Below are 11,594 nucleotides of genomic sequence, written 5' to 3'. Positions count from 1 at the left end.
CAGCCTCCTCCTCCCCCTAGGAGGCCTTGAAGGGAGGGGAGCAGAGGGGGCAGCACCGCCTTGGAAGGAAGGTGATTCTCCCTGGAACCTAGAAGGGGGCTCCACAGATGTGGAGGACATGGGAAAGTCCTGGGCTGAGCGTCAAACCCTTGAGTTCCAGGCCAGACCCTCAGTCTAGACTTGGGCCCCAGTATGGCGATCACTGTAGAGGGACATGGACCAGAGAGGGAACAAGGTGCCCAGGCCGGGGGTGCTGTCAGAGGCCCCACTCCACTTCTACATCCAGCTTCTCCCCACCCCACCCCCACATATACTGCCCTGGAAGCTTCTGGAGGACGCTCTTGGACTGACACCCTAGTTTTGCCTGATTACCCTGGGGCACTGGGTAGAGTCTATGCCAGGTGGCAGTCTCAGGGACCATTCTTCGAAAGCAAGATGATCAGCGTGACACCGCCTTCCCTGCCCCTTCCCTTACACACATATTTACTGAGCATACAGTAGGCGCTGCACAAAAACGCAGTGTGTGTCACATAGACCCTCGGGAAGAACGGACTCCCAAGTGCAGCCCCCCCCCCAGGAGTAGATGGGCTGACAGAGGGGCACTAACACGTGGCGTGACTGAATGCCCCAACCTCACCTCTCACACACGCCCACACCTAGTCCCCTCCTGCCCCACCGGGTCCCTCCAAGCCCCGCCCCCCTGTCAGTTAGCGGAGGAGGTGGAAGGGGGTACAGGCCTGGGGGTGCAGCAGGAAGGGGCGGCACAGGCAGCCCGGGCTCTAGCTGCTGCCTGTGGTCTCATTGTGTTACTGGCTCTATAATTTACCCCTGGCAGGGCCCAGCCCCTGAGCGGCTCTCGCTCCCTATCTCCCAATCTGCCACGGAAGCCAGCTGCTGTGAACGCGCTCTCACACTTGCCCAGGACAGGCATCCTCACGACATGGGTGTGATGTGGACTCACATCCACGTGCGCCTGAACAGACAGACGGTCCCACAAGACAAACAAGCTTGAATATGGAGGTGCAGGAGCACACACACACACAGATAAAACAGACACGCGAAGGGCTGGGGGAAGACACACACACACACACACCTGTGCCGTGCACCTGGCCCACCTGGCCACGTACCACACACTCATCACCAAGACAGTCACACATCATCCCAGCACCTGTGACCTGAAGACAGGACAGGCAGGAGGGGAGGGCTGTGGATGCTGGCAGCCCTGGAAGGCGATTTCTCAAGAGGTGAGTTTCCTGGCTGGAAGGGGAGGAGCGGCTCAGGTTATGGGATGGGGGGGTGGGGCTCAGGCATGAGGGATGTGAGCCAGAGGAGAGGCAGGGCAGAAATGGTACCCTCCTTAGGGGCTGCAGGACAGAGGACAGGGACAGAACATCCCCCTTACTTAGGGGAGTACCAGGGGCTGATTTCTGGAACCCCCCACAGTGTCCTGGCCCCTCCCTGCCCAAGGACTCTCCAAGACCCCACCCGATGCCAGCCCAGGGAGCAGCCTCCACTGCCCCCAAGCCCTACGTCCCTATCAGCCATTTCCTCCTTCCCGCTAACTCCAGGCTCTCCAGCTTTAGGCTGAGCCGGGGGTCGCACCGCAGGACCCTCAGTGGATGTGGAGCCAGGGTGCAAAACCATGTGTTTACTTTTATTAGAAATGTTCTTGGTATAAAAACAATCATGCGCTACACATTGTCATCAATAACCATCACCAAACACCCAGGCACTGAACTCCGTGTCATCGGCAGGAGGGGCAGGCGGGCAGGACACGTGGCAGACGGGCGGGGGTAGGTGGGCAAGCTGCGGGCCATAGGGACACACACAGAGGCCACCAGGAGGACGCAGCACTTTGCAAGACACTCGAGATTTGTTTTAGTTTTGGCTTTTTTGTGTTTTGATTTTTTTTTTTCCTTTTTTCTCTTTTGTGACATGTGAGATTTGGTGAATTAGGAAAAGATGGCAGGGAGAGAGAACAAAGGTTGGATGTAAATGAAGGTGAGGAGGGGGCTGAGGACAGGAAACAAAAATGCACAAGAGGAGAGACCCGGGTGGAGCACAAGAGAAAAGACAGGAGAAAGCTGGAGACGGCAGAGAAAAGGCAGAGACAGAAAGAAAGAAGATACAGAAAAAGCAGACAGACACAGAGAGAACAGGTGATACAAAGAGAGAAGAGAAAATAAAGACAGGGATGGAGACAGACTGAGAAGGTCACCAATAGGATGGAGAGAGACGAGGGAGAGAGAAAACCAGCGCGGCAGGGGGCCTCCTGTGGTTTGGGGCTGGGAGGGGCTTTGGTCCAGGACACAGGGTCTTGGGGTGGCCTGAAGCTTCCCCGGCCCCTCATCCTCCTCCTGTCACCAGCCCGGCTTGCCCAGGCAGCCCAACAGTGACCGCTGGGGGCTGTGCTATCTTCAGCACCAAGCCACGTCCATGGGTGCCCACGGGCAGTTAGGACATCAGCTGGGCCCCCCTGCAGCGGTGGGGGGCCCTGGCCCGATGCACCATCCACAAGGGTCTGTTCTGCTCCTCCTGTGCAGCTCCGGTGGCCTAGCTAGATTGCATGGTTGGTGTAGGCGACGTAGGTCTGTTTGGTGGCCAGCGCTGGAAGGAGAGAGACGGGGGGAGAAGGAGTCAGGAACTGTCTTCTTCCAACGCCCCTTCCACAGGGGTGTGGCCCTGCCCACGCATCAAGTTCGGACCCCTGAACTGTGTGCATCCCCATGGCCCGCAGCTTGCCCACCTACCCATCGCCAGACCGGAGCAGGGTCCCACCCCGCCCCTCCCATCGCTTCCCCCAGACTCATCCCACCCACACCCACACCTGGGCTGCTGGCCGGGAGGGCCCTTCCCTCTAGGAGCACTGCCTCCCGACCCCAACCCTCTGTGAGTGTCACACCCCACAGAGTCCCTGACTCCACCACACTTTAAAAGAATCGTTTTTATTTGTGATATACGGTCTTCAAGTATAATCAAGGGGGAGTTTTTCAGAAGTTCAACACACACTCTGGAAGAGCACGTGTGAAGAATATACGTAGATGGCAGCCTAGCGGAAGTGAGTGGAAAATAGGGACAGAGGAGATAAATAATGGAAGCAGAGAGGGGTCTTGCGAGGCTAGAAACTGAGGCGTATGACTGATTCGGCCCTCTCCCCATGCCCAAGGGAAACGGAAGTCCTCCAGGGCCCCTCAGGCCTCCGTGCAGCCACGTTTCCCATTTCTGGGTGTCCTGACTCGCCTCAGTCTTGAGCCTCTCTTATCTGCACCCAACACCCTGGCCCCTGCTCATCCCCACTGGGACCAGGGTTGCCTCTCTGGGTGTCTCCCTTCCCCACCACAGCCAGGTGACAACGTCAGCTCCCCTGGGCAGCACGAGTGCCCCCACCTCCACCCCGCCGGGGTTCACGCCTCACGGCAGCCTTGCAAGGAGGCCAGATAAGCAGCACCCCCATTTAACAATTGAGGAGCTGAGGCCAGAGGGGTGAGGAGTCCAGCCAGGTCCTGGTTTTTGTCCTGTCCTGCCAGGGTTCAGGGTCTCCCTCTGTGGCCTGGGGGCAGCTCAGTGAGAGTAACTGAGGCTAGTCTGCTGGTGCTGAGAGAGAAGACTAGACGGGGGAAAGCCCTGGTGCCCTTGGCCATAAAACTGCCTTGACTCCATCAGGATCCTGACAGCTCAGAAAAGAGGGTACATCTGCCAGGTGCAGCCAGGGGTGTCTGCCTGGAGAAGGTGACACGGAGGGGAGCAGTGTGGTGGGCTGCACGCTGAACACCCCCAACCCCCTTTCCCCATTTTTCACTGCCAAGTTAAGGACCGCATTTCCCAGACTCCCTTGCAGCCCCACGTGCCCCTGTGTGACTACATTCCTGTTAGTGACAAGTGTCAAGGGCTGTGTGCAGCTCCCATGTCATCTGATTAAAATAGACTGTTTCCCCTGTACTTCCTCTCTTTTCCCTTCCAGGGCCAGAACAGACATATGAGGTCAACCAGCCTCGGCCACGATGATGAGGACAACCCTCTCGGAGCTGATGAAATGACAAAATGGAAGGAACCCGGGTCCCTGCACCTGCCCATCCCCCATGCACTACGCTATCAGAAAGAAACAAACATCTGTCTGATTTGAGCCACTCTGTCCTGGGGCCTCTTTGTCACACCAGTGTAACTAGAAGCCCACTCATACAGGTAGGACTGCTGTGTCACCCTCTCAGAGGGTCCCCCGATTGTGGGAAGAAGCAAAGTTGCCGGGGTGGGGTGAGCAGAGGGGACACCATGGGACCAGTGCGGAGGCATGAGGGTCAGAGTGCAGCTCAGCTAAAGGAAGAACTCTCTCCTGGCCTGAGCTGAGAGTGGAGTGGGTCGCTCTGTGCGGTAGGTGAGCTGAAATGTTCCCTGTCAGCAGAAATATTCAAGCGGAAGATGAACAGTCACTGGGCAGGGAAGTTTCACATTTTAGGTGCCATCTGGACAGGTGCTACTGGAAGGAAATGGTGCCCACGACACACAAGACAACATTAAGGACACAGCACAGTGCCTTACAGTTTGTGAAGAATGCCCACCTTCATTTCTAAAATGGCCCAGGTGCCTCCAGGATGCTGGAGGACCAAGAGGGGAGAAGGAGCACAGACCGGGCACCATTAAGGAGGGGCCTGGGCTGGGGGGCACCAGGGGAAGAGAGCTGAGCGACAGGAGGCTGGGACCTGGGGGTGGCAGAAGGTGCTGAAAAGGAGGCGGAAGGTGGGAGACCAGGGCCTCAGCCTCCCTCTGTGACTTCAAGCAGCTCCTCCCCTGCCCTGCGAGGCTGTGGTCTCCCTGCCAGTAGCAGGAGGGGAGTAGTCCTTTGTGCCTAGACTTCTTTTCCTGTGGGGCTTTGGCCACCCCCACCTCTCCACCCCACTCTCTCCTGCACCACCAGCAAAAGAGCCGGCAGCTGGCTCTGAATCACGGGCCCGCAGGCCAGGCTGGTGAGAATCAATTCCCCAGGGCTCCATCACCCCTTGGGTGAACTGATAATTATTGAGTTTCTAAACCTGTAAACCTGTCAGCAGCTCCTGGCTCAGAGGTGAAGGAAAACCTCAGCAGCAGCAGCGGCAAAATCTCCACTGACTGCAGGGAAACGGGAGCCTGAGGGTGGCCGTAGCGGCACAGAGCGGTAGGGACGAGAGAAAGTGGCGGGGAGGTGAGGGACAGCTGGGCCCCTCTTCTCCCTGAAACGCCAGAGCTGCCTCCTCTAAAAAACCCAAGCTGTAGGTTTCAGAACCTAGAAGCACACTGGGCCCTCAGCTATAAGCGAGGAGCCCCAGAGTCCTTCAGCAGAGCCTCAGTCTGACCGTCTGGAAAATGGGAGCAATGATTCTGCCCGGGGCCCCCAGGAGCTGTGAGGCTCAGAAGGAAGAGTTCTGGCCAAGAGTCAGGGCACTTGAGGTCCAGCCCTGCCCTCACTGGCGTAGGGGATCTCAGCACCTGCCACGCGGCCTTTCTAACAAATTGAACCTCTCGGAGCCTCAGCTCGCTCATGTAAGATGGGGTGATCGTAAACCCTTAGCTGCTCTCAGCCGCGGCATGGCTAGAAATACTCTCTAAGCCCTGCAGAATGGTAGGCGAAGGGGCAGGGCTGAATAACCAGTGATGAGGACAGGATGGGGAGAGCGACACCCCAGGGGCAGCCTCAGCATGCGGGGAGGGGGGAGGGTGTCGGCAGAGGGCCCCAATCCATCCCTCACCGACGACAGGCCCTGGCTGCTGGCTTTCAGTCCCCACCGCCTCAGATAACAATTAGCTGGGCAGCGGCAGGCACGAGCTGTCAGCCCCCATTTGTCGGCCCCATGTTTCCTTGCCTAATCTGCCTGCAATCGCGTCCCTGAATTATTTATTCTGTTGTTTGTTTAAAGATACGTGGCCTGCCAGGGACAGAGTGAAAAATGTTCCTGCTCCACGGGAGTGACACCTCCCTGCACCTCCCGCTCACACCCCCTCCATCTGGCTGTTCCCAGAATTAATCACCCAGCTCCTGCCCAGCGCATCCACGGCCCCTGTTGTCACCGAGCTGAGACGGTGGGGGCAAGGGGCACTGGCCTCTGGTCCTCAGTGCAGGGGGCCATGGGGAGGGGCAGCTCTCACCCTTGCCTCACAGGAAGCAGGTGCTGGGAAGGCTGGGTCTCCCCTCGCCTGCACACCCCTCCTTGTCCCCTGTCCCCAGGTGACCAGTGTGAGCAGAGGCAGAGGCAACAGTGTCAGTGAGGCGACAACAGCACTCTCTGTGACAGCCCTGTCCCTGTGGTACCCTCTGGCCTGTCACAGCACCATGAGGGCCACCCTCTGGGGTCAGGGTGGTATCTCCTGTTAGATACCCATGGTCTCCAGAGGGCTGATGTCCCACTCAGTCTCATGAGCCCTGGAGCAGAGTAGGGCCTGGAGGGATGGGACCCAGCAAGGGCCAGTCTCCGTGGGAAGGAGGAAATCTAAGTCAGGAGCTTGGGGCAGGGAGTGGCGAGGGGTCCGTGCCTAGGACAGAAGGGCCTGGTCAGGGGCGGCAGTGGGGGTTTCTGCACATCTGCGTGGACGAGAAAGGCCAGAGATGGGGAGGCCCACAAAGACACTGTCCCTTCCCGTCGCAAGTAGAGGGCCCACCTGGCATCTGAAGGGAGCCCCAGGCTGTAGGTACAGGGAAGCTGGTGCTCTGGGAGGAAGAGCAGGACTGGAGAGAACCAGATGTCATCTGGTGGAGGGTGTGGCCAACAGAGTCATCAGGGGTGTCCATCAAAGGGGGGGTGGTGGTGCTGGAAGCCAGGTACACTGCTCAGCACAGAGAGAGAGGGAGGCCATATGAAGTCAGGGTCAAGGGAAAGACACTGGGTGGGGCCAGCCAGTCACCACCTTGCTATGTGACTTCAGGAGAGTCACTCACCCTCTCTGGGCCTCAGCTGGGGATCCAGCCCAATCTGGGCCTCACAGGACTGCTGTGAAGATCACTCACAGGGGAGGGAGCTCTGGGAAGTGAAAAATCCTGCTTGGATGTGGGAAGCTACTTTCCTCCTTTGCACGGCTGATATTCCTTCTACATGTGGGAATGATGTTGAGAATGGAAGATGCTTCACCCAGAGCCCCAGCGCGGGGAGCCTGTAAGAGGGGCTGTCCCAGTCCAAACACACCTGCGAGGGGAGGTCTCCTGTTTCTCCTGATCTCTTGGTGGGTGACAAAGGGGCTCCTCTCTGGAGCCTATGTTCACCAATGTCCCTCCTGCTGCCACCAACAATGTCCACTTCTGGCCTTTCCCCCAGTACTAGAGGGAGAAAGCAGAGTGCTAACCCCAGGTGCCACCAGGATCTGAAACTCTCCTGGGGAGAGGGGCTCTTCTCCTCCTCCCCCACCAACGGAAACCCCCCAAGACTATCAGAGAGCGGGGAGGCAGCAGGAGCTGCCATGTTAACCATTTGGACACTTACAGGGTGTCCAGGGAGGGAGTCAGGTGTGCAGTGGGGCAGGGTGACCATAGCAACCCCTCAACCCTGTCCACCTGGGAGCAACCAGAGGCCCATGGAGGCTGGAGGCCTCGGTCTCTGCTCAGAGGCAGCGGGGATACCACCTGCTGCTGTGTGGCCTGGGTGAGTCCCTCATCTTTCTGAGCCTCCCTTTCCTCACCTGTAGCAGCAAAAAATTAAAAATCACTGCTTTCAAGGTTGCTGTGAAAATGAAAACTGGTTCCTGGCAGGTGTGGCCCACAGTTGGGGTTCAAGAAATGGTCACCACCGTTACTGGTCTCCCAAGGCCTAACCTGCCCCTCACATGCCCTGCCCCTCTCTCCTCTCTGTCCCTTCTCGTCACACTGTGGGCTGGCTCCAGGGGGCACAGGCAGGTAAGCAAAGATGGTGGCCCTGCTCCCTCCTGTACACATCCCTCCACCACTGAGGGACCAAGTCCTGCACAGGCTTTGGGTCTGCCCCTCAGATGCTAAGGGTCCCACATCCTCCCCCAACCCTCTCAAAGCACAACCCTCTACAGCTGAGGTCTCCTTGGACACCCCCCTGAGAACCACAGCTCTGCGGGCCCTCCTCCCGGCCCCAGCCCTTACTTACCCATCCCAGGGCCCGTATCCTGAGTCCCCATCTCTCAGGGCCCTGCCAGGGGGCGGCTGGGCAAAGCCAGCCGAGGGGTTTCAACTGCTCTGGCACCAGGGCCACAGCTCCCAGGTTACCAAAGGGCCCCAGAGCAGTGGCCCTCCAGACGATCCCTTCCCCAGGGAGATTGAAAGGGCACAGGCCCAGATGCGGACTCCAGGGCAGAGAAATCCCGAAGTCTCAGGTCACTGTGCCTGAACCGAGGGCCCCCCCACCCCCCCCCCCGCCACCCCTCGCCTCTCCCTAGGTAGGCAGGGATCCCTGGAGAGGCTAGAGCCAGCAGGGGGTGTGTGGAGCGGGACCTGGAGAGACCCCACTACCCAGACAGAGTGGGGCAGAGGGGGCCAAGCTAGAGCCTCAAGCCTCGCCTCTGGGTGGGGACGGCTCACCCGCGGCCTCAGGGCTCTCCCAGTGCCCTCATTGGTCCAGACTTGGGGGGGGGCTGACCTTCTCCAGGAAGGGGACGGGGCCTGGGCGGGCTCAGGGGGAGAGGAGCGGGGCCAGGCACTCACCTGGAGCTTCCAGGTTCTCGCAGAGCTCGGACTTGGCCTCGCCGTTGGGCCGGAAGCTGCCCTTCTGCGTGAACTTGTTGGACATGGTGGCGGCGGTGACGACGGCTTTGAGGCTGCGCTTGCGCTTGGGCACGTTCTGCTCCGGGTGGAAGAGGATGATGTAGACCTTGGGCATGTAGAGCATCCCCAGGGACACCGAGGCGCTCAGACTCACCGAGACCGTCAGCGTCGTCGTCTGGATGTACAGCTGGGGGCGGGCCGGGGGCGGTGTCAGGGCGGGCTCCGCCCCGGCCTCTCGGGGGGGCCCTGTCTGAAGCCCACGCCCTAGACAGACACAGTTGGGTACAAACCCGGGGACCGCCCTGTGTCCCGCTGGCAGAAGGGAGTTGTGGTATAGAGCTGGGACTTTAGACCAGAACCCCTGGATTCAGCCGGGCTCACCACTGTCACTGTGTGGTCTGGGACAAGTCACATCCTTGGGCCTCAGTTTCCTCGGGTATAATATGGGCATGATAATTCTAGCCCTTTCCTCATAGGGCTGTTGTGAGTTTGAAATGACTTAATAAATGGCAAAAACATGTAAAATAATATTTGGCACATGGCCAGTGCACAGAAGTGTTCACCACTGTTATGTGCTATTGGGTAGAGGCCCCTGGGGAGGGGCCCTCAGGGGACAGCTGACCCTCCTTGGGGGAAGCGCCCCCTGCACAGGGCGAGGAGTGAGATAAACATGGGCCGGTGCCTTGTAGTAACTCCCAGTGGCCGTGGCACAGCCCCTTGGCCAGGCCCCCCATTCAGTGACTGCCCCCCCACATGCCACCCTGTGCAGAGCAGGCCGCTGGCACAGGAGCTGTGGCCTGACCGTGATCCACTGACGGCAGCCCAGTCAAAGCTCATTTCACGCTCACTCACCAGCACTAACGTTGACAGATGTTTAGCAAAATGAAAGTCCATTAATCTGGGTGTCGGGTAATCCATTCTTCAATAGTGGGGCCTTCCAGGCAGGGCCCGACAATTCCCACCACCCTCGCCTGGGATGCCCTCCCCACCTCCTCCCTCCCTCTGGGTCCTCCAGGCCTCAGCTGCCCCTCTGGCCCCCTCAGCCAGGGTGGGGCCAGGGGAAGCCCAGGCTGTGGCCCCCAGGTCTGGGTATGGGAAAGCAGGAAATGCTCTGCCCCCAGATCTGCCGTTTCCGGGCCTGGGCCCCTCCCCTGGGGCCTGGCTAATGTACCACTCCTCCAGGAAGCTCTCCCTGACTCTCAGCTCTAGCCAATCCCCCATGATAGCCTTCACTCCCTGCACCCAGCCCAGAAGTGGGGGACCGAGGTCTGGACTTGCCTCCTGAGGTCACAGGAGCCCTGAGCTCATCTGGAAGTCTCCCGAAAGGAGGGGCCAGGTCCTCCCATTCTCACATTCCTCCCCATCTCTCGCCCCTCTCATAAATACCTCATGACCTGGATCTGAAGGCCTTCATCCCAGCCACCCTTCCCCGGGTCTCCTTTGGGAGAGGGGCTGGAGAAGCTCTAGGGTCTGAGAGGAGAGAGGTGTGTGACACTGAGGAAGTCTCATCCCCTCTCCGGCCCTCAGTTTTCTCAACAGCGCAATGGGATAATAGCACCTACCTCACCCAAACCATGAGGCTACCCAAGTGCAGACTGTGAGGCCACATGAAACTTACAGGGCACCAGAGCAGGGTGTGGGGGAAGGAGGCTGGGCGTGTAGAGAGGCTGTTTCACTTGCCACCATTCAGAAAATGTCACAGGCCTGGGGAAATGAGAGCTTGTTTCCTAGTGAGCACACACCCCTCTGTCCTCACACGCAACCCACACTCTCACCAACAGGCACAGTGCTGCCGCCCGGCATGTGGACCGCGAGGGGTCATGACAAGCCAGTAGGAGGGTGCTGGCCACCTCTCCCACCCCCTGGATGGCACAGCGGGCCAGGGAGGAAGGAGTGAAGGGGGACAGTCTCCAGGATATCATAACAGGCCCTTGGAGAAGACAGTGGAAATCTGGGCTAAGCAAGGACGGGCTTGTTATCTGGGTCTTCACTATGGACTGGGGGTCCCGTGGGGACAAATGTGTCTCCCTCATTAGACTGGGGGTTTCCTGAGGGCAGGGGTGTCTCTCCTTTTGCACTGGGGGTTCTTGAGTATAAGGGTGTATTTCCAGGGCAGATATCCATCTTAGGTCTTTTGCCCCCAACTTGTTGATGGGAAGGAGGTATGGTTGGGCCAATATGGGGATGGTGGGACAGGGGTCAAGTACCCTCTCTGGGCAGAGCGAGGCCTGCAGTGGACACAGCCCTATATGGGGGTCAGGGGGCTGGGTTCCAGATTTCACTCTGCCCTGACTCACTGAGGGATGCTGAACCCCCTCCACCAATATAGGCAGAGTCCGCTCCGTGGGCACGCACGCTCGGTTTAACACCTTGCGGCCGCCAGCTTGAATCCTGAATAATTTTTGAACAAGGGGCCTTCGTTTTCATTTGGCTCCTGACCCTGAAAACCATGGAGCCAGCCCCGAGCACAGGCCTCGGGGCTCTGTTCTAATCTGTTTTTCAGCCTAGGAGCCTTTCTGCACACAAAATACAAGGAGGGGTGTAAAGAGATCAAACTTGGACAAAGCTGCCCCCCCCAGCGGGGGCCCCTCCCCGCCAGCATGGGCCCTGGGGGCTCCTCTAGCCATGCCCAGGCTGGGGGCGGCTGGCCCTGTGCACAGAAGTGGGGCTGCGCACCCCCAGCTCCTCTCCTTGCCCCAGGGTCTGGAGTTCTCACCCCACCACTGGCTCCAGCATTGTTCTGGGCCCCCTGGGGTGAAGGTGCATGTCATCACCAGGAGGTGGTAGTGTGTTAACCCTGTCAGAGAAGCAGCGGTCCTCTGAAACCTCTAGCCTACGGGGATGGGGCCCAGGCGCAGATGCAGGTCTCGCACGGATGCAGAGTAAGAGGCGGCTTCCAGGATGTGAT

General features: G+C 59.1%; 1 protein-coding gene across 4 annotated transcripts in view; it reads right to left on the bottom strand.

Annotated features, from left to right (window-relative positions):
• Positions 1 to 1,645: 1,645 nt before the first annotated feature.
• GRM4 (glutamate metabotropic receptor 4) overlaps positions 1,646 to 11,594 on the bottom strand; it is a 99,123-nt gene continuing 89,174 nt past the window's right edge. For 2 of the 4 annotated variants that reach the window (XM_060021324.1, XM_060021328.1), the window contains exons 9-11: positions 8,627 to 8,873; positions 6,628 to 6,792; positions 1,646 to 2,607 (exon numbers count right to left, since the gene is read on the bottom strand). In XM_060021324.1, the coding sequence (XP_059877307.1) occupies positions 2,558 to 2,607; positions 6,628 to 6,792; positions 8,627 to 8,873 (462 nt within the window). In that variant the 3' untranslated portion in view covers positions 1,646 to 2,557. The remainder of the gene's footprint in view (positions 2,608 to 6,627; positions 6,793 to 8,626; positions 8,874 to 11,594) is intronic. The other 2 variants (XM_060021326.1, XM_060021327.1) reach the window with 2 other exon arrangements.

Source organism: Delphinus delphis, chromosome 10 (genome assembly GCF_949987515.2).
Source record: "Delphinus delphis chromosome 10, mDelDel1.2, whole genome shotgun sequence".
NCBI classification, from domain to species: Eukaryota; Metazoa; Chordata; class Mammalia; order Artiodactyla; family Delphinidae; genus Delphinus; species Delphinus delphis.
Note: the sequence above shows the minus strand (reverse complement) of the source record. Positions and strands in the feature narration are given on the sequence as shown.